Source organism: Protopterus annectens, chromosome 4.part0, assembly GCF_019279795.1.
Source record: "Protopterus annectens isolate FY-2018-M chromosome 4.part0, PAN1.0, whole genome shotgun sequence".
In the NCBI taxonomy this organism is placed as follows: domain Eukaryota; kingdom Metazoa; phylum Chordata; order Ceratodontiformes; family Protopteridae; genus Protopterus; species Protopterus annectens.
The window spans coordinates 1,452,878,129-1,452,900,518 of record NC_056733.1 but is presented as its reverse complement, the minus strand read 5'-3'; the positions used below and the strand labels follow the sequence as shown (position 1 = coordinate 1,452,900,518).

General features: G+C 41.7%; 1 protein-coding gene across 1 annotated transcript in view; it reads left to right on the top strand.

Annotated features, from left to right (window-relative positions):
* Positions 1–22,390, top strand: part of UNC5A (unc-5 netrin receptor A) — a 1,914,539-nt gene that overhangs the window by 1,164,803 nt on the left and 727,346 nt on the right. The window contains exon 10 of the mRNA XM_044069905.1: positions 11,208–11,376. Within this exon, the coding sequence (XP_043925840.1) occupies positions 11,208–11,376 (169 nt within the window). The remainder of the gene's footprint in view (positions 1–11,207; positions 11,377–22,390) is intronic.

The window sequence follows — 22,390 nt, the reverse complement described above, 5'->3', positions numbered from 1 at the left end:
CTGTCAACTCTACCACCTGTCCCGTACTGTACCACTCTCTGCTATCTCTCCTTCGTTCTGAATCAGATACTGCTGTCTGCTATCTCTCCTTCATTCTGAATCAAGGAAAATATCCTCTACCAAGAGAAATCCTATATGAACCATAATCTGCTAGACCGGAACCACAGAGCACATGACTAGAGCTGGAGGAAGGAGTGGTTACTGCATATGGACTCCTTCATTATGTTATGGTGTGGTATGTATGGTTATGATGTTGCAAATGCCCACTAATTTAGCACCTGATATTTAAGCAGTAGCAATCAAGTCAGAGTCCCTAGTTTCGTCTTTTGGGTGTAACTCTGTGGAAACATGTCTTTACCACCATGGTCTCGAAGGTTCACATGGATCTGGGAATGATATCTAGGTTGTATTGTTTTGCATAGCTACTTAGGGATAGCCAACTGGTGGCAGCACAAATGTTATGCAAGATAGCTTTCAGAAAATGGCTATGTTATAGGGATAATTCTAGTAGAATGTACCCTAGGATAGGTTGCATCATTTACCATATTTAGTATAACACATCAAAATGCATGTGGAAGCCAGTGAGAAATCTTTGTATGAAAATATATGTTGTGTAAAAAGTTTTATAAAGTCAAAGAAATCAGAATTATGAAGTCATTGTTAATTACATTAGACCCAACTTGAGGATGGAATAACAATATGAAAACAAGCATGAGTAAACTGGAAAGAGTACAGCATAAATATGCCAGCAGCATCCATGGATGTGAAAAATTAATAAGACTAAAATATCTGAATTTGTACAGTGTCTCTTATACACATTTAGGATGAGTTATTATTCAGGTATATAAGGAATTTAGAGACAACTATATCTGTGAATGTTTGGGGCTATCAAAAAGTGGTAAAGAATCATCAGACAACCTATGCAGAAAATTCTGTAGGAATGAGAAGTTACTAATTGGTTCTATGAGAGAGCAGCTGATGCATGGAATGGACTACCAAATTACATTATAGCAAGTACTAGTTTAGATATTTTTAAGAAGAGCCTGGACACTTATGAGAACAACTGTTTTGGTGCATTGGCAGGCTAGAAGGGCATTAATGGCTAGATGGCCTAAGCGATCACCTTCTCACATATGTAATTAAGCACAAAGCTATTAATTCCCAACAACCCTTACTCAGAAAGGTTAGAAACAATAAAAACTTTGACCCTGCCAAATTCCAACAAGAACTAAACTCATGCACTTGGTCTATTCTAAAACACCTCCCCTTAGAGGAAGCAGTAGCATACTTTAACAACAAATTCCTTGAGATCCTTGATTTGCATGCACCTGTTCGTTCAAAGAGGACAAAGGCAAAAACTGCACCATGGCTTTCTAAAGAGTCTAAACTCAAAATGACCCTTAGAAACAAAGCATGGGCTTTATGGCATTCTTCTAAAGACCCCCAAGATCACATTAAATACAGGCAATCCAGGAATGAAACTAAAAAAATCCATTTTACAAGACAAAAAACAATTTAGAGACAGTAAATCAAAATAACCCTCAGAAGTTTTGGGCAGGTTTAAATAATCTACTACATCCTGGACAAACTTCAACCCCAGTCCCTGCTGCTACTATTGATAAAACCCCTGAAGATGTTTCTGACAGTTTTAACTGATTCTTTACTGAGACAATTCAAGCCCTAGCTAGCCAACTACCTCCTAGCTCTCCTGGTCCTGAAAGTAGCACCCCTAGAAACCTACTCACGTTCAGCTTCCAACCAGTCACCACTTCACTTATCCGTACCTTGATCAAAAAATTAAAACCCACTACACTTTCTGCTGATCAACTCCCTGCCGAGTACCTACAAAAATCAGCTGATGCCATTGCTTACCCTGTCTCAATACTAATCAATCGAACCATAGTAGAAGCTAAAATTCCCTCCATCTGGAAAATATCCTATGTAATCCCACTTCACAAAGGAGGCAGCTCTACTGAATTCTCCAATTATAGGCCAATAGCTATACTCTCTCCACTTGTAAAGATTATGGAAAAATGCATTCATAGACAACTCATGCACCACCTAATCCAGAATCACCTTATAGCAGACACTCAGCATGGCTTCCGTCCTCATCACAGCACTACTTCAGCCCTCCTAGCCTTTCCCAACACCATAAACCATAATCGCAACAATAATTATATATCCTCAGCCCTCTTCTTGGATCTTTCCAAGGCATTTGATATGGTTGATCACCAACTTTTAATCCACACACTGCAAACATTCTGTCTAGATACTAGAGCCCTTCAATGGTTTCAATCCTACCTGAATGGTCGACAGCAGGCTGTCCTCTAGCAGAACAATCTCTCTAACCTTCTACCTAATATGCTTGGAGTACCACAAGGCTCTATACTAGGGCCCTTGCTGTTCTCCATCTTCATTAACGACCTTTATACTGTCATCCCAAAAGTCAGCTGTATCCAATATGCTGATGACTCTGATTTGCTCGGCCACATCTCTAATAGAGTTATGGTCAACTACCCAGACCACCTTTAATACAATAAAAAACTGGCTTTCTGAACATCGTCTGATCCTAAATCCCAAAAAATGAAAATGCTGTTATTTTCACCAACACGTAGGTCTACCGCTTTCACTTTTACCATAAATTCAAATGATGGCACAATAATCTCCCCTGACCCCTCTACAAAACTATTAGGTGTCATCATAGATAATAATCTAAAACTCAACCTACATGTTAACCAAACTATCGAAACCATCAATAAAAAACTAGGGTCACTTTACAGAATAAAAGCCTTTTGAACCCTTCCAGCTAAAATTGCCATAGCTCGCTCTCACCTTCTTTCAACCCTTCTATATGCATCCCCTCTATTCTCGAATTTAAACAAGACTGTCCTTAACAAACTCTCAATTTGCTACAACCACATTGCCAGGTTTGCCACTCGGCTGCCTTTTAGGACACATTATTACATCAATCTAAATCAGCTTGGGTGGCTTGAACTACCCAGCCTAATCCAGTATAACCAACTGATTATGGCCTATAAAATCCTCTATAATCCGGACAATACTCCTGCACTTAAAATATTATCACCCCCTATAACAATCCTAGACCACTTCAATCCTCTAACAAACTACTACTTCAGACTAGCAAAATTAATAACACAGACTGTGACTCTCTCTTTGCAAACTCTGTAGGTAGATCCTGGAACTCTCTTCCAGCTGATATTACCTTACTTTCCACCTTAGGTCAATTTAAAACTAGACTCAAACAACATTTGTCACTTAACTGGCTATGTCAATGTATCAAGCCTGGCTAACTCTCTCTAGAATGTGTATAAATCTGTTAAACAGCTTACTGTGTAATTTAATTTAATCCAAACTTGTGCTCAGGATTAATTCTAACCTGTGGAACTTGTTTAACTTGCTTATTTATGTAATCTCTGTAAATAGTCTGTTTGTAATATGTAATGCTGGTATTATGTAATGCTGTACCTGCTTACCCTTGGAGCTTTTCTCCCCGGGCCTCCGCTGAAAATGGACATGCATCCAGTCGGACTATCCCGGTCAACAAATGTAAAATAAAAAATAAAAATAAATAAATAAAAATAATGCCCTTGCTTGAAATATCTGTATGTATGTATCCTATCTGCCTTTTGCCAAGTTTGCCTCTAACATGAAAGGAAAGAAAAGGTACTCTCGTTCATTTCCATAGATTGGCTAAAAAAATGACAAGTAAAGTGACCGATTTAGGTTAGAGTCAGGAGCAACATTAGGTAGGCATGAAGGAAAGGACTGGTTCTAAGAAAATAACCTTCCTTGTGAAATTTCAAGTACAGCGGTTTAACAGAAAGAAATACTCTGAATATTTTCTTAGCAGGTTTAGCAGCACTCCAGTACCAGTGTTTTTGAGGAAGAAAAACTTAATCTATTCAGCTTTTGTGTTTGGTAGATAAAAGATTAAGTTTCTCTGGCAAACAGGAAATGTCCCATGGAGGCACTGACATTCCAATTGGAGGCTGAGTGAAACAAAAGGAAAAAAAAAGCTCTAACCAATAGAAAAGCCAAAGACAATATCCTGGACAACAAAAAAGTAAGAACTTGATAACAAGAAAACATTGATCAAAGAATAACTGAGACTGGAGATCCAAGTCAAATATGTAGGAAACATATAAATCTTGGGGAACCTGAATTATTACAGGATCCAGTTATGGTGTACTGCCCAGCTTGAAAACCTATTATATGTTTGTTTGTATGACTAGTGAACAGAAGGATTTTGTGATGAAGATAACATGGCCATGACTCTTTTGAGGAGTCCTTGTGAACTAGCTAGTAATGGAACTGGAACAGCCATCACTGTCAGACAGACACCTGGATGAAATTTCCCCAAAGGGTGCAGTAGTACAGTCATGCAGAGATAAATGTCAGAAAGGGAGGCAAGTAAGTAGGTTGTAACAAGGGAAACTAGGTTTATCTTTGCCAAATTTGAGCAATTAGGATCACTATGGCCTTATGAAACTTCACCTCCTGAATGACCTTCATCATTAGAGGAAATGCAGGAAAGAATAAATAATCTAAGGCCTTAGTTTCACAAAGGCATCACAACTTGGATTACTGGTGCAAGAATGAAGGAAAAATAATTACAAAACATGGCAGTGGTTGGAAAAGAAAATGACAGCAAGCTGTTTGTCTACTTGGGAAACATTTTTATTATCACTTATATATTATGTGTCAATAAACGACTACTGCAACATCTCTTAAATGGAGAATTAATGGTTCATACTCAACATGGCTTTAGATCTGCCTATAGCATGACAGCTGCCCTCATAACTTTTACAGATAACATAACTAAAGCTATGGATAGGGGAAAACTTGGATCTTCCTTATTCCTAAATTTATCAAAAGCATTCAAAACTTGTCTCCTAAGAAACTCCTGTTACAGCTGCCCACAATGGGTATCTCACAATCTACTCTTTAGTGCTTGTATAATTACTGATCAAAACACTACCAGTCAGTGAAATGGAATTTTACCCTTTCCAGTATCTACCCATCATTACAGGTGTACCTCAAGGTTCAATCCTTTATCCTCTTCTGTTTGATAATCTTCATACTTCTATACATTAAGCATCCCTTGTACAGTATGAAGATGATTCCACCCTTATCTACTCTCAGGCAATCTAACTATTTAGAAAGATTACACAACATGTCTTTAACTCTGTTAAAAACTGTCTTTGTAACCACCAACTCCATTATAAACTAAAAAAAAAAATAAAAAACAAAAAGAACGATCTTTTATTTTTCCAAAATCACTTAGCCCATGAGAAAAGTAACTTAAGATCACATCCCTAAACAGTACACCAATTGATTGAAGAAATGACCAACAAAACGTTTGAGGTTACAATAGATAACCTCAAATATGACCTTCACATACGGAACAATATAAAAAAAGACTCACAAAAAACAGTAATGCTATATAGAGCTGAAAAATTCCTTACTGCATCCATTTAGTCACTCTTGTTAATACAAATCCATCCCCCAATCTATTATATGGCTCTCCCATCTTGACTAACCTCCAGGCCACCTTAAAATCTAAACTAGAACAAATTTACAAGTTAGCTAGATTTGCAGCTAATACAAGTCACACAACTCAACACTGTTCTTCACTAAAAACTCTAAATTGGCTAGAATTATCCTACCAAATAAATCATACCCAACATCTCTTAACACACAAAAGTATATATAGTTCTACTTCCTGCTCAACTATAATGTATATTTTTCACAACTACCTCCCAAGTCATCACCTTTGATCATCTAACAAAAATCCACTTGACATTTGTAAGCCTTACAAAAACTGTGGTCAAAGTCTGTACTCACACTGCGTAGCAAAAGTTTGGAATATAATGCTTGCACCAGTCAGGGCAACAAGTAACATTCATTTATTTAAGCTGCAACTAAAAGAATGCCTGATTCCTGTCTTTCCATTTGCAGTTATCCTGGCTACAATTTCATCTCCTTCTCCTCAAATACAGATGTGAGGTCAGAGAGAAGGAAAGCATCAGTCATGAATGGGGTAGAGGGTGGATAGGATAAAAACCTGTGTTAAGTACCCTGGCAATTTAGATAGTGGAAGGAGGTAAAGTTGATGGATCAGTATCATTCTCCAGACACATCAAGGGAGGAGGATGAAAGATGAGAAGAGAATAAAGGGGCAAGGCAGGAGAAAGAGGGTAATATTCGGGGGTCTAAGTCTGCTGGAAGCAGATTTGGAGGTTCCAGGTTTCATGGTAAAGAGGATACAGAAGCTGAATGAGCTACTGTAACATGGGTGGAGGGTTCTGTCAACTAGTGAAGGACAGTTACCAGAAAGGATAGACTTTTGTGTATGGAACTAAGCAAGGCAGAGGGAGTCCTGGATGTTCCAGTGAAAGCATTGTTAGCCAGAAGTAATTATGGCATTATGTTCTTTAGAATGTGTGAGAGGGTAATAATGCAAAGATGATTTTGTGGGATTTCATATGATAATAGATTGTGCTGAGTTGCTGAAAAGGATCACGGCTGAGGTGGAGCAAACTGAGAGACTAAACAAACTGTGAGAATGGGTCAAAGATAGAATACTCAGAGCTATGGGTAAGTGTGTGAAGTAGAGGCAAAAGTCACACAAGAAAAGGTCAGTTATGGCTATAAGAGAATGGGAGACTAGCAATTAGGACAAAATTCAAGACCTACAAGTCATGAAAGGAAACAACTGTTGAGCAAAAGGAGGCACAATACAGGGAGGCTGTTTGAAGGCCAAGAAATGTGGTGAGCACAGTAACAGTGCAAGTTAAAAGTGACTGGACAGATAGGATCAGGAAGTGGAGCAAGAGATTTTATATAAAGAAGGAGGAGGTGGACAACTCAGGTCCAAAATATAATCTACCACTACCACTACTACTACGACCACTACCACTATCACTACTACCACTACCACTACTATTACTACTACTACTACTACAACTATTACAATTATTAGTACTATTACTACTACTGCTACCACCTCTACCACTACTACCACTACCACTACTACTACTACTACTACAACTATTACAATTATTAGTACTATTACTACTACTGCTACCACCTCTACCACTGCTACTACTACTGCTGCTAGATCAGTACCAGTCAGAGATCAGTACTCACTAGGAAATGTAGTAACTTGGCAGGTCTTGTAATCCTTGCACTCCATAAAGACTTGTCAAACTGGGGGAGTGTGAAATACTTAGGTGCTAAACTTCCTCAATAAAGGATGGCAATTTGACCTGAAGATGTAGCAGGTTTTGAGATGAGATACAATAACGACAAAAGTCAGCAATGTGCTCTTACAGTTCCTTAGCACTAAATCACAGAAAGGTCATGCAAGATCTAGTCCTCATATTAAGAGAAAGATTAGTATGTTTCATTTAATGATTATCCCACTGGGTTTATGAAGACTAGTGGAGCTGAATACTATTATATTTTCTGTTGTAAGGCTTTTACTTACCAGTAAGACTGAGCAAGCATTAACCATTAACCCCGCTGTAAGTCCAGATATATGGTTTCAGAATAGGTTACTCAGTGTATGGGAAATGAACTCGGTAGTTTACAGGATAATCTGTTGTGGAACATGTCATGTGTCTAGCCAAGAACTGTGCACACCTGAAATGTTTCTCAAACATATCCATATTTTATAAGAAAATGCAGTTATACAACCAGGTTTAAACATAAAAATAGAAAATTTTAAGCTGGAGTTTCAAGGCAACTATCTATGAGATCACCATGAGTCAATATCAGCTCAAGAGTATTTAACTACAAAAACAACATAGGCCAAGCAGTTGCTTCTGCATTCGTCAATGACAACTGCTACAGGTGCACAATACCAACCCTGTCAAATTCCTTCATCTGTTCATTATCTTGTTGAAATTGTTGTTTATTTGTGTGTTCTGCTGGAGAGTAACACCTAAATCTCATTTAAACTTGTGTAATATCCTAATAAAACAATGCTTTTGATTCAGGTTCATCAATGTGGTGCTTAGGCAGGACACAGTTAGAAAAATATTTTAGGTTACCAGTTATCTGTCTCTGAATTTCTATAATATTCTAAAGGCAATATCACCAGCAAAAAGGTAACATTTATGATTTAGAGTACATAAGGAAAAAAGCTTGTGCAATTTACATTAGGCTAACACTTTATATGTAAGCAAGAGGAATAATGTTGAGAAGGCCATGCTTGTCCTCTCAAGGTGGAGGACCAATGAAGAGACTGAGCTGTGTTCTCTTTCAATATGTATCACTGAGCATTTGTAACTACAAACTGAAATACAGGCCCAAGGGGTCAAGATACAACATAAGGACCATTTTTAGTTGTTTGTCTGTTTTCAAATGGATAGGTATATGTTTATGTACCAAGCTATTATGGCTTTCCTTTTAAGGTGCACCTAATGTGATCTGCAAACCAAATTCTACTCAACTAGCAAGTTAGTGGATAAATAAGAATAACAGTGGAACAGTTAACACAAGACCAGTGAGAAAATATGCACCAGCAACTCAAATATGGTAGAATCTAATGTTTGAAGGGGGTTTACTTCAAATCTAATTCTTTTGAAGTACCAGCAAAAAGCTGTGGAAAAGAATGTGTGTGTGTGTGTGTGTGTGTGTGTGTGTGTGTGTGTGTGTGTGTGTGTGTATAACACACACACACACACACACACACACACACACACACACACACACCCACACACCCACACGCATGCCCCTTAAGACTTGATTCTAAGCTCTATGTTTCTAAAGTATAGCCAAACAATCCATTTATGCTGTACTGGAAAAGTCAAAAAAGGTGCACACATGTCTACAGCTAGTGGGGTTGGCTTTACTGCCCTGAATATACCCATAAAGATTTAAAAAGTAAAACAACATGGGCATTCAGAAGTCACATAGTTGAAATGCAGGTGTGATATCCTTGTGCAAGGGGGGGGGAATAGGAAGAATTTGGAGAACTGCAGGGTTATTAATTTAACATCACTGGCAGACTAAGTTACATGAATAATGTTGACGGGAAGGCTGATAACATTCCTAGAGGGCAATAATTGCCAGGACTGCAATCAACACAGGCTCATGACCACAAAGAGCTGCTACAGAAACCTGATTCAGTTTTCTGCTTTGATTACAAGTGGACATGAGAGGAGAGTGGACTTCATCTTGGCATTTGACTTGGCCCATCAGAGTAGCCTGGTAAAAAACATGGAGACGATGGCTGTAAAACCAAGACTGAGGAACTAGACTGATGGTATGGTGCTAATAATTCTATTGACACTGTGATGCTAGGAATAAATAATATAAATAATGGAGTATCTCAGGGATCTGCCTGGGTCTAGAGGTCTTCAATGTGTTTGTCTCAGGTATATCTAACCGAACATCCCCTTTGCAGTAGAGGATGAAGGGATAGTTTATGGAGAAATTTGCAAAAGCTACACAATGGGATACAGATTTGTCTGCTGAGGCTCACTGCAGTCAAATGGAAAATGCTGAGATTAGACTGCAACAGCCTTAGTATATAAAAGAAGCTATAGAATATATAAGATGGCAGGGCTGGAAAGAAAATATAAAGGTTATGGCTACATAGCATAGAGGAATAAGGCCCTTACTGCAACCCAGAAAACCCATGTTTGACAAGCTGCATTGTCACTGGAGGGGCTGCATGGTGAGGTTGGAACTGAGTGGCCAACTTTGGCTTGCATATCCTGAGGAGAGGGATGCAGCCTTGGTTCACTGTAATAGCAGCATAAAAACCTGCCATACCACTTGGTCTGAGGTTGCACATGTGCTTAGGTGTGCATGCACTTACCATTGCCATGACTGCTGCAATGGTAAGTGCATGCACACTTACCACTGCCATGACTGCTGCAATGGTAAGTGTGCATGCACTTACCCATTACAGCAGTAATTGCACTCACAAGCCTGCTGAGGGGTAATGACAGTTAGAACATACTCCTCATCAACAATATGCAGTTCAACAGCATCCTCTATCTTCTCACAGGTCATAGACATGAGTCAGTTGACTCTGGGGAAAGCTAAAACAGGTAGACCCGGTGAACAAGGAAAGGAGCTTGTGGCAACTGATGGTCAGCTGCAAGGAGGGGAAAAAAAGGATATGGAGGTGTTGCTCCCCCTTGGACTGGACCACCAGAAGAATGGTAAGAGGACAGTGGTAGCAACAAATAGGATGCTAGTGAGCAACTTCCAAAGAATAGACTCAAGAATGAAAACAGTGTCTGCCTTGGTCAGACCATACCTTAGAGTACTGTGTGCATTTCTCAAGGTCATACAAGAAAAGAGACATCAAGATGCAGGGAGAAGTTTAGAGGAAAGCCTCCAGAAAGGTGAACAAATTAGAGAGAAACAGCTACAACCAGAGACTAGAGGAACTAGAACTCTTCTCACTGTAGACCAGAAAAAAGGTGGAGCATGATACTGGTGCATCATTTCATGTCAGGTTTATATGCAGCGTCATCCTGATTAAGTAAGAGGGGGACAGGGGCTAGATGCAGTATATTTTAGGGACTGTGTTTTCAGTGGTATTCTTAAAGTACTTCTTCGCTGAGAGAGTTCTGGATCCCTGGAGCTGATTGCCAGTATGGATAGTGGAGATGAAATCTATGGAGGCATTCAGGAGTGCAATTAAGTAATTAAGTGGAGAAAGAGGGAAAGGAAAGGCAAGGATGGAAGGGATGTAGAATGCAAAAGAAACTTAAAAGGGTTTACTATCGCTTTCTGCCAAAAAGATGGTGTAATGTAAGAAAACTTACAGGATGTGAGACATGAGGAAGCTTTATGAGACTTTTGCTGTAATACAAAGGTGCTTTTTTTAAATCCAAGGTCATTTTCTTTCTCTATAGAGCTTATATGGCATGAAAGATCAAAGCAAACAGCAGAAAGGTGTGCTTTATGAAAAAGGAATTAGATCTGGCAGGCTGAGAAAGTTTTACTTGTTGAGCAGTCCAGATGTCAAGGACATCACTCCTGACTGTTGTTGATGGGTTTCTTCAAAATCACTGTTGCATTCTTTTAAAGAAAAGATCTGTGCATGTATATTAGTATATTTCTGGAAATTCCCCTGTTACACAACAGCTTAGCTCTGCATTTGTGTGACTGTGATCATTATGTTGTGTTTTTTTTTGTGTGGATTTGTTTTTCTACTTGAGGTTACCCCTAGCTGGCTGCCAGACCCTGCTCAGCCCGATAGTCAGTTGTGGACCTCCAGGAGTTGTGCTTACCCGGCCTGTGATAATCTGTATGGACCACTGTGCAGAGATCAGTCCAGAAAACTGGGCAATCAAGTTGAAGAAACAATCATATGAAGGAAGCTGGGAGGTAAGTAGAAAGCAAAGTGTTTTTGCTTCTTATAGATGACAATTTTAATGATTATTGATGTACTTATAGACTTGTTAATCACTGATTAAAGATGGCTAAATGAATGACCATTATATTTTAATAAAGAAAAGTTTTATTAATTTTATTGGGAATACAAGTTTAATTACCAGATATTGCAGCAACGTTATCATCATTTTGCAGTCCATGTGCAAATTCACACAAGTAGCTATAACACTGTAGATTGTAATTTACTAATGCAATTTAAATGTCAGATTCTGTGATTTTCTTTCATTCAGTTGATATTAATAGTGTTTCGTAACTTGGCTTACTTTCCCACTGACCTCACCTCTTGGAGTACATCCAACTTCTTTTTTCAGACTTCCAAAGATATTGTAACGCAGGGTTGGGGCTTTTGGATTGTTGCCAGTCCTCCTGATCAGCTGTTCTCCCGTAAGTGTCACATTTGCACTGATATCACTACAAGAAGCAAATACAGGCATCCACATCAACACCTGCGTGCAGATATCCAGATATCCATGCCTTCCCACTTATCTACCAAGTAGAAATTATTTTTTTACATATTTCTGTTCCCTCCCATCCACCCACTGACCACTGGCCCTCTCATTCCCCATCACTAGGGGAGAATCGGTCAGGAAAGGTCATCATTCAGGCAATGGTGACGGAGATTAGACATTTTTTGCTTGCTAATCCCATTCTCTGCATACAGTAACCCAAGGGACAATTTGCAGGGGTCATGCAACGGACTGAACACAGAGGCTGTCCCCCTCACAAATGCAAGGGACATTCCCTACAAGCAGCCCAACTCCCCAGGAAGCATAAGGAGTAGTTTTTCCCCATGTGGGAAATCTCATGAATTCCATGTGATCCCTAGTGTGTGCAACCCTCTCCACTCCTCTGAAATCCACAAGGTAGCCTCGTACTTTCACTCCCTACCTCTCCTCATAGTTGTTGCAGTTTCATCCATCTATGGTCAGACAGTTTTTTATTATCTTTTATATTTTAAAAATTTCCAGCTGAAACTGCATTGCTCTGCTTTTCAGGATGATAATACCATACTTCATTGTTCTCTTTTCTAGGTGAAGGTGTGCCAAAATTGCTTTCTGCTAAATTTCTAATTGCTTTTACTCATGTCTATAGCAATGTTTTTTGTTCTGAGACTGTAATCATTCAGGCAGTGCCTGAAGTTGGCCAACTGAGATCAGTGTACTAGATAGATGGATAGACAGAGAGAGAGAGACAGACTGATTGATTATCAACAATCTTCAGACATATATGTTTGAGCTTTTAGACTCATATGCAGAGATTTTGAGTTATACAGAAAAATATACTGACAATAAGAGATGAGCAGTTATTCTTTACTTCCACTTTTAGTGTCAGTAATCATGACTGAAATGGTTATTTCTCCATTTTGACATTTTTCACACACACACACACACACACACACACACACACACACACACACACACACACACACACACACCACATATGCTTGAGCACAGATACAAACACATATCTATAAATAAAAAATACACAGTTGTACCTAGCAGTTAATTGTCACTGTACACCTCAAATGTCTGATGTCAATCAAATGAATGTGTAAATAAAGAGTGGCAACTGTGAAATATTTCACATTGCTGTTGTTGTCAGACACAAGCATTGCAACCCACTACAACCTTCCACGTGAACAGATGTGCTTATCAGTTATAGCCACTTTATTGACTGTGTACAGCACAAATGCCTGCCATTGTTATTAAATGAGTTAAATGAAGGAGTAAATGAATGAATAAAAAAACAAATAATGACCACTGTGATGCATTTCAGCTGATTGTTGTCTGAAACATACAGTGCAAACCATTTCAACCTCACACACTCATATGTACTGAAGTGCTCACACATGTTTGTGCATACACTCATACACTAAAGCACACACACACACACACACACACACACACACACACACACACACACACACACACACACACACACACTTTTTTCTCAATATTAGATGCATAAAAGAAGCAAATGCATACTAATCTGTAGGCTGGCTGGCTGCTTGAAAGTGGCAATGCTAAGAAAAAAGCAAATCAGTTCATAAAAGACCGATCACATAGCAGAGTCTCTCTACAGCTCTTGTTATTTCACTTTCATCCAGGCTATGTCAAGCATAGGTCAAATGATGCAGCCAGAGGTAGCTAGAAATGGCTGCTCACTGCTTTGTCTAGTAGCACAACCGTTTAGGAAACATCCTAGCTGGGAATGCTGTTATTTAACTGAATTGGAAATTTATGTATGGGGTTCCATGCCCTGAAATGTGAAATTTAATTGCATTCTAAGTTAACCCAAATAAATATTGTTTATAAACATTTTGGAGGAGGCTGCAGCCCAGTAAACAGTACCATAAGCCCCCCTGTATTAGAATGAAAGTAATGACACATTCTCTTCCCCTACATGAACACTGGAGAGACTAAGCATGGCTCTAAAGCTACCACTGATAAAACCACACAACTCTATTTGGGTGACGACAGCAAGTACAGCCAGAAAGTACATTTAGGAAGAAAAAGTTAAAATTGATTTTTTTCTTTGCAAAACAAAACATCATTAGCATTTCAAAGCCCTTTGATAAGACATGCATTTTAAAAGGTGCTCTCGTTTCAGCACTCAACTGTCAAGCATCTTGGAAGTGGTAAAACAGTCACTACTTAATCTACTCAGTCGGAAGTAAGAACTACAAACAGAATATGTTTATCACTGCAAGACTTTGTTGTTTTCAGGTGCAAGTATGATAAGCGTGGTATTCATTATGTGGCACTGTATTGCCGAGACTCCTTTATACACATTATACGCATCTACTTTCTGGAGTGCATACATATATTGTGTTATGAGTAACTATACAAGACACCAGCTGAAACACACAAAGAGCTTCCTAGCAGCTGACTTCTGGTATGTACGTTATACCTATACGGTTTTATTCTAGTGATGATTTTCTAAGAATGCCATAGGTAGACACTTGCTTCTGTGGTCCAGAACACATGAGAAATTGTACTGTTCTTTGTGTTTCACTGTTGCAGTCATTATTTGTAAGTTATCCCTGCTGGGTAGCCCTCGGCCGGTCCGAATACTAGAGTAAAGATTCTCCCTCCTGTGTCGGCTGCAGTTGCCGGGGACTGATGTCAGGTCATCAGTGGTATAAAGCAGGGTAGCTGACGCCATTACATCAGTCTTTCTTGCTGTGGATCCTGAAGCAGAAGCAGTTTGCATGTGCATTGGTCGGCTGTTGCCAGAGTAAAGTTGAAAATTACCAAAGCTAAGTACCCTGTTGGGGATCTTTTTCTTGCACTAACCAATGTCCAAAAAAGTAAATAATTGTCTCCACTATGGAAAACAAATACCACACCGAGACTTTCATAACCTGTGTGTAACTTGTTTAGGCCCAGACCATGACATCCCCAGGTGTCAGTTCTGCACCCTCTTTAACTCTAGGACCATTCGCCGTAGAGCAGAAATTACAGCCAGACATTTCAGAGACAAATCAGCGCATTACGAAATGGTGCCTGTCAGTCAGCATGGAGTGGATATTCTCAAAAAGGGAAAACATAAAGAAAGAGACAGGCCACATAAAATTAGGCCTTCAGATGACTCCTCCCTGAAGCCAGTCATCAGCTCTCCAGAATTCAGTGAGGTGTCTACGCAGCCCCTGATGCCCAACACGATTCCTTCACAGGCCTCTACTGAGACCCTTTTGGAGTCTGGTACACCGCCAGAACAGTTTACATCTGCCAATATTTTAGTTGTCTGCTCCACAGTTGGGTCCGGAGCCGCTATGAAGGCACCGGCTTCTGAGGAGGCCTTTTGGACAACCAATGTCAGACAAAGACCGATGATCATGCCGCTGGCTAAAGCCACTCACAGGCCCATTGAAGCACTGAGGCCTAGGAGCAAGACCACTCCTAAAAAAAATGTTCCTAGTCACCATCTATCTCAAGCCAAACCTGCTTAGTCACAACAACTTCTTAAGATGGTGGAGGACCTTATCTCTCTTATCAGAGGTAACCAGACTACTCCATCCAAAAGGAAAAGGGATCTTTCCCCAGAGATTCTATCAAAACACAACACTGAAATCTCTAATTATTTGGATTCTGATGATGAACAACAGCCCCTTACCCCCTTTGAGGATTCTGATGCAGAGGAATCTATTCCTTCTGCATCCCCCCTGAGGACCTATCCTTTGGTGAGTCCGTGCACACCCTCAGGGAATGTTTTCACTGGGAAGCTCAGGATTACTCCCAGTCTAAGAAGAGACTAAGGAAGTTTTTAGATATCCCCCAGCTCAAACACTTAGCCATCCTTCCCATTTTGGTGGTGGTGGAAGATGTTTTTATGGAGTCTAGCCTCACTCCTGATGCCCTTCCCCCCTGCACCTAGAAAGCAAGATAGATAATACAGGGTGCGAGACACCCACAAATACTTGTTCAAAAATCCTGCAGCAGACCCAGAGGTCATCACCCAGGGAACCAAAGAGGCTAAGGCCCGTTCATCAAAAAATCCTATTACCTCAGACAAGGACAGTAGAGCTCTAGACAAATGGGGTAAAAAAGTGTACACCTCTGCTGCCTTGGCTAGTAGAGCTCTTAATTGCCAGTTCCATATGTTGAAATATCAGCAACATATCTTGTAAGTATTAAAACAGAAAATGTCATCCTTGCCAGACAGCTCTATTTCCAGGAAGCTAAGGGAGCTCTTGCACTCTAGCTCTCAAGTGGCAAAGCATTCCCTACACTGCAGATATGATGTCCTAGAAGCCTCTAGCAGGGCTGCTGTGGTGGGGCAGTCATTAGGAGGCATGCATGGCTGAAAGAACAACCTTTGCCTGATCATGTTAAATCAAAACTCCTAGACACCCCCCTAGATAAGGACCGCTTGTTTGGATCTAAGGCTGAGAAGGTGATCAAGAGAATGGAGGATACAGCCAAATCTATGCAGACAGTTAAAGACTTCCTCCAAGTCCAACCTCCCAGATTCAGAAGGAACTTTCCCTCCAAGCACTGGTCCTTTCCTTCCCAACCCAGACCTGGACAAAGGAAAATCCGCAGGGACAGACCACCCAGGCAGCAAGCCCAAGGACAACAGATGCCCAGGCCATGGACCTCTACTACACTCAGGGCAGAGAATTCTAAGTCCACTCCCTAAACTAAGGACTTGCAATGGCTCCTCCTCCCCCATTTGCCCCACAACCACTCCTCAAAGGTTAGTAGGAACGCTATTCCTTTACAAAGACATTTGGCTATCCATCACAAAGGATCAATGGGTCCTAAAAATAATTTTTCAGGGATACAGATTTTCCTTCAAAGAAATACCAACCTTAATAGGGTACCCAGACATTCCAGCAAATCAATGGGCAGACACAAGAAAACAAATTCAGAAACTCTGTGCAAAAAAAGGCAGTGGAGCCTGTCCCCTAGGAACAAACCGGAAAAGGGTTTTATTCCAGATTGTTCTTGGTGCCCAGGAAAGAGGGAACTTTGTGCCCATTTCTGGATCTATCCACACTAAGCCTTTCCCTGCAAGTGCCAAAATTCAAAATGCTCACACTCCAAAACCCTGGCTTGTTACCCTGGGCCTAAAGGATGCCTACCTTCACATTCCAATTAAGGCAGTCCTGCAGAAAGTTTCTTCACTTCAGAGTAGGCTCTCAACACTTTTAGTTCTCTGCTCTGCCCTTTGGCTTATCTACTGCTTCCAGGGTTTTCACCAAATGCCTAGCTCTGGTCATTGCCTTCTGCAGGCAGCAAAACATCCAAATTTACCAATATCTGGACAACTGCCTTATCCAGGCGGACAGCAGGGAAAAGCTCCTGCAAGACCTCAACTTTGCCAAAGCCCTATTTACCTCTCTAGGCTTTACCATCAACAAGGAAAAATCTAATTTCCAGACCACCAGACAAATCACCTTCTTGGGAGCTCTCCTGGACACAGCCACCCAAAGAGCCTTCCTCTCTCCAGAAAAAAACAGAGCTTACTTCCACAATACTTCTCCCATTTGGCTTACAGAAAGCACCTCACAGCAAGGAAGTTTCTTCAAGTGCTGGGGTGCATGGCATCCTGAATCCTGTTGGTGCCCTTGGCCATACTGCACAAGAGAAAACTGCAATGGTACCTGAAAAACCTTTGGTGCCGGCACTGTCAGTCTCTGGAAATACATCTGCCCCTTATCCGCTGTTTAAGAGCCAACTGCTACGGTGGGCAGAAGCCTGCACACTGAGCAAGGGTCTACTCTTACTCTTTTTTCCCCATGGCCAGACTATCACCACGGATGCCTCAGACATAGCCTGGGGGGCACACCTAAGCAACATTTGCACCCAAGGCACTTGGGACCACAGAGACCTATACCTGCACATCAGCCAAAATGAAATGATGGCAGTACTCAGAGCTATCACATCTTTCAAGACCCACCTGATTCCAGGGGTGTTCCTTATCAAAACAGACAATACCACAGTCATGTGGTACATCAACAAGCAGAGGGGAACACACTCCTACCCTATTTGCTGTCTAGCCATGCTTCTCTGGCAGACTGCCTCTATGATGGGCCTTCATCTAATAGCCCAGTACATTCCAGGGGAACACAATACCCTAGCAGACCACCTCAGCAAAAACTGCTTAGACCCCCAAAAATGGCAACTCCAGAGGGAGACCTTCCTCTATATCACACAGGCTTGTGGAACACCAGAGGTGGACCTCTTCGCCGCCGTACAGAACAGCCAGCTGGACCTGTTCTGTACCAGGGAGTTCCACCCAGAAGCCTGGAAGGTAGATGCTCTTTCATTCCACTGGGGCAACTTGTTTGTCTATGCATTCCCTCCCTTGCCAGTGATACCAAGGGTACTGCTAAAGATCAGAGAGGAAGGGCCAAGAGCCATCCTAACTGCTCCAAATTGGCCCAGGCAGCATTGGTACCCCTTGCTGCTCAGCCACCGAGGAACCTGCCTCTCACAGAAGGACTTCTAACTCAAGCAAAATGGTTAATACTGCACCCAGATCTACAAACTCTCAACCTATCCACATGGCTGATTCTCCAAAGGCAGATAACAACCCACTCTTGAGCAAGCAGGTCCTGGACATAATTAAGGAGGCCAGGAGGCCCAGCACCAGAAAATCATATTCAGAAAAATGGGAAAGATTCCTCTCCTGGTGCCAAACTAAAGGTGCAAGCAGCTCCCAGGCATCTCTCTCTCTCTGTCTGATTCTAGACTACCTGGTGGAGCTAATGAAAAAGGGATTATCCTTCTCTTGCATAAAAGTTCATGCCTCCACTATCTCTGCCCATTTTCATACCCTTTGTTCTCCCACCCCCTGCTAAAACACTTTCTTAGAGGGGTATCTCAAATCAGGCCACCCAGGAGGCCACCCACACCTGCCTGGGATCTGAACTATGTCTTAGAAAAACTGACCTTACCTCCTTTTGAACCAGCTGCCTCAGCAGAACTAAAACATCTTTCCTGAAAGACTGCCTTCCTGCTGGCCATTACCTCAGCTAGGAGAGTTTCTGAGCTCCAGGCTCTCATGGCCATTGAGCCCTTCATCATCTTCCATTCAGACAGGGTGCCCCTTAGGTCTAATCCCTCCTTTATGCCTAAGGTGGTGTCAGACTTGACACTAAACCAGGCTATACATCTCCCCACCTTCTTTTCCAACTCTCAGAACAAGGGGGAAAGAAGCCTTCATTCACTAGATGTGCACAGACAACTTGGATACTATCTGGATAGAACCAAGTCCATCAGGAAGACTCCTGGTCAGCTTTGCCCCAGGGGCAGAGGGGAAATCTATTTCCAAGCAGACCATTTCTAAATGGATATCACACTGTATCTAATTCTGCTACCACTTTCATGGAAAAGTTCCACCCAAGTCTATTCATACCCATTCCACTAGGGCAGCATCTACTTCAACTGTTTTCCTAAGAGGGGTCCCTACCAAGGGCATCCTAGAAGCTGCCACTTAGACTTCGGTCCACACCTTCACCAAACACTACCACTTGCCTCTGTTCTCCAAAACCCAGGCAGGCTTTGCCTCTGCAGGTCTGCAGGGCATGCTTGCCCCCAGCTAGAACAATCCAACCTGTTCTCCTTCTTCTTCCCTTGTTTCCATCCACCCTTAATTCAGCTTGGGAATCTTCCTACAAGTGATGACTGCAACAGTGAAACATGAAGAACATAGTACAGTTGTGTACACTTACCATAAATGTAGATGTTCGAGTGTATTCAAGAATTTGGCCCAGGTTCCCTCAAAGTCACCACCTATTTCCCGGTCCAGCAAGGACAGGGGTGGGATCCCAGGGGTGTATTTTCTGTTTCCAATACAGTCATCCAGGTTCCTCTTAAAGAGGGCTAGAGAGGTACTGTGCTTGACATGGAGAAGGAGTCTATTCCACAGATGGGGGAGTCTTTGTGACACAAATTTATCCCGCATACAAGTTTCATTAATGTCACAGACCACGTTAAGGCCTTGAATGCTGGTTGCACAAGTGGAGTTTGACTTATGGATCTGCAGCAACTCCATCAAGGCTGTTTTTGAGATGGCCTTGTATGCCAGACACAGGTCATCTCTGAGAAGTCTCTAAGAGATTGAGTAGAGGCACAGGGCTTTTAGTCTATCTGTATAGGATAGTTGTTTGATACTGTGGATTTTCCTGGTCAGGAACCTCTGTGGTCTCTCCAGCTGCTGCATGTGCTTGGCAAGGTACATGCCAAAGGGGGCATTGTACTCGATAATGGGAATGATAAGGGAGGAGTACAGGGATGTTAACACCTCCTTGCTCCTGGATAAAATACCCTTATTTATGAGGTGGGCCATGTAGAAAGCCTTCCTTACAATGGAGGCAAGACAACATACCCAACACTTTAGTCATAGGTGACTCTATAGTCAGGCACACTGATGTCCCACTCACCAGGCTGAACAAGGAGAAAATTACAGTCAGCTGCCTGTCAGGTGCCAGGATCCACCACATAATGCATGCATGCCAGTCACTCCACAACAAGTACAAATATGACTCTGTCATTGTCCATGTTGGAGTGAATGACTTGACACGTACCTCCCTGGACTACATGAAAAGAGACATGGAAGAGGTCTCAGATCATGTGGCCCAGGCAGTATGGCCTCCTTGGCCCTCTTCAAAAGGAACCTTGACAATTGGATGGGAGATAGGAAATTCACCACGGGGATCACATCAGTCACCCTGCTAGACAGGGGTCCAGGGAAGTAAATACTGTGGGAAGAAATATCCAGGGAATTGTTATAGCTAGGCTTGTATAGGCCCTAGGTCTGATAGCCTAGTACCAACCTATGAACCTATGAACATGGTGGTCAAAAGTCAGGTTGCTATCAACCTGGGTGCCCAAGTTTCTCATGACTGATTGCATGATTAATGCATTGTTATTAATGTGATAATTAGTGGGGATGCCATTTTCCCCAAAGGGGATAATGATACATTTCTTGGCATTCAGTTTGAGGCCATGCTTCTGGCACAAGTCATTAGTTTGGGTAAGTCCATCTTGGAGGATATTCACATCACTAGGGGAATTTAAGACAGCGTCCAGCTTGCAGTCATCTGCAAACTTGGTCAGCCACTGACCACTGGTTTTGGCTTGCACCTCAGAAAAAGTATATCCCAAACAGTAAAGGGCCCAAGACCAATCCTTGGTGTACACCACTCATTACGGATCTACTACTAGAGGTGGCTTACCCTATTTTGACTGAGTGGGTTCTATCAGTGAGCCAGTTAGCTACACTTCAGGTAACATACGGTTTGATACCTAGCTGGGAGAGTTTACCTATTATGCCCAAGTGGGGAATAGTGTCAATTGCTTTCACTAGATCAAGGTAGGAGGTTTGCACCATCTTCCCCTCATCCATAGTTTTGGTGACTGTTTCAAAGAAGCTGACCAAGTTTAACAGGCATGATCTCCCTTTTTACAAAATCAAACTGTGTGGGGTCAAGTGTTTGGAGGTTGCCAATGTCCTTGTTTATAAAATCCATGATAATGCATTCCATGGCCTTGCAGATCAGTCTTGTTAGGCTGATGGGCCTATAATTGCCTGGGTCAGTGAATGCTCCACCTTTGTGTAGAGGGATGACAGTGGCTGTCTGCTCTATAGCCAGTGCTCAGGCTTTGGTTGAATAGGGTGCCTAATGGAGCTGAGAGCTCATGCTTGAGTTCATGTAGGATGCAGCCAGGGATGTTATCGGGTCCCATGAAGACTGCATTTTTTGCCTTTGAGAGGGGATTAAAGACCTGCTCCCTGGTGATGAGTGGAGGGGGTAGGTGCTGAGGATGTGCTGGTTTACTGATGAGGGGGACAGGGGGGTGAAGTTTTCACTGAACCTGTCTGCAAGTAGGTTGGCTATATCTATGGCTTTTGTTTATGTGGTGTTATTGACCACCAGTTCAGAGCAGATTTCTTTGTTACCTTTGAGGTTGCAGACAAACGTTAAGAAGGCCTTGTGATTGCCCTTATTGGTTGTGGCCAATTTGGACTTAAAATTAGCCTTAGAGGATTTCACCAGTGACCTTATTTGCTGATTCAGACAAAGGAGAGATTGCTTCCAATTTGGCACCTGCTCCTTCTTGGTCCTGGACAGCAGTTTTTTCCTTTTATTAATATTATAGAGTTTGTTTATTGCTGCTGTCCACCAGATAGGTTTTCTTTTCCTTGAGAAAGATGATTTGGTCCTGTCAGGTATTGCTGAGTCCATGCAGCTATGTAGGTGCTCATATAGTTTTTTGATGTAGGCTTGGACATTAGCGCTAGTTCCAGCTGAAGGGACGGTGGCTGTAAAGCTGCTTATACCTGCTCTGAGGAGACTGTAAGTCAGCTTTGGAAATTTTTTTTTTGACCCTGACAAAGGGGGAGGGGCATCAGGGGAGATGGTGGCTTCAAAAGTGATCGCTTTATGGTTGGAGGATGACACTGTAGGGCTGCTATAGTAACTACTCATGTTGGT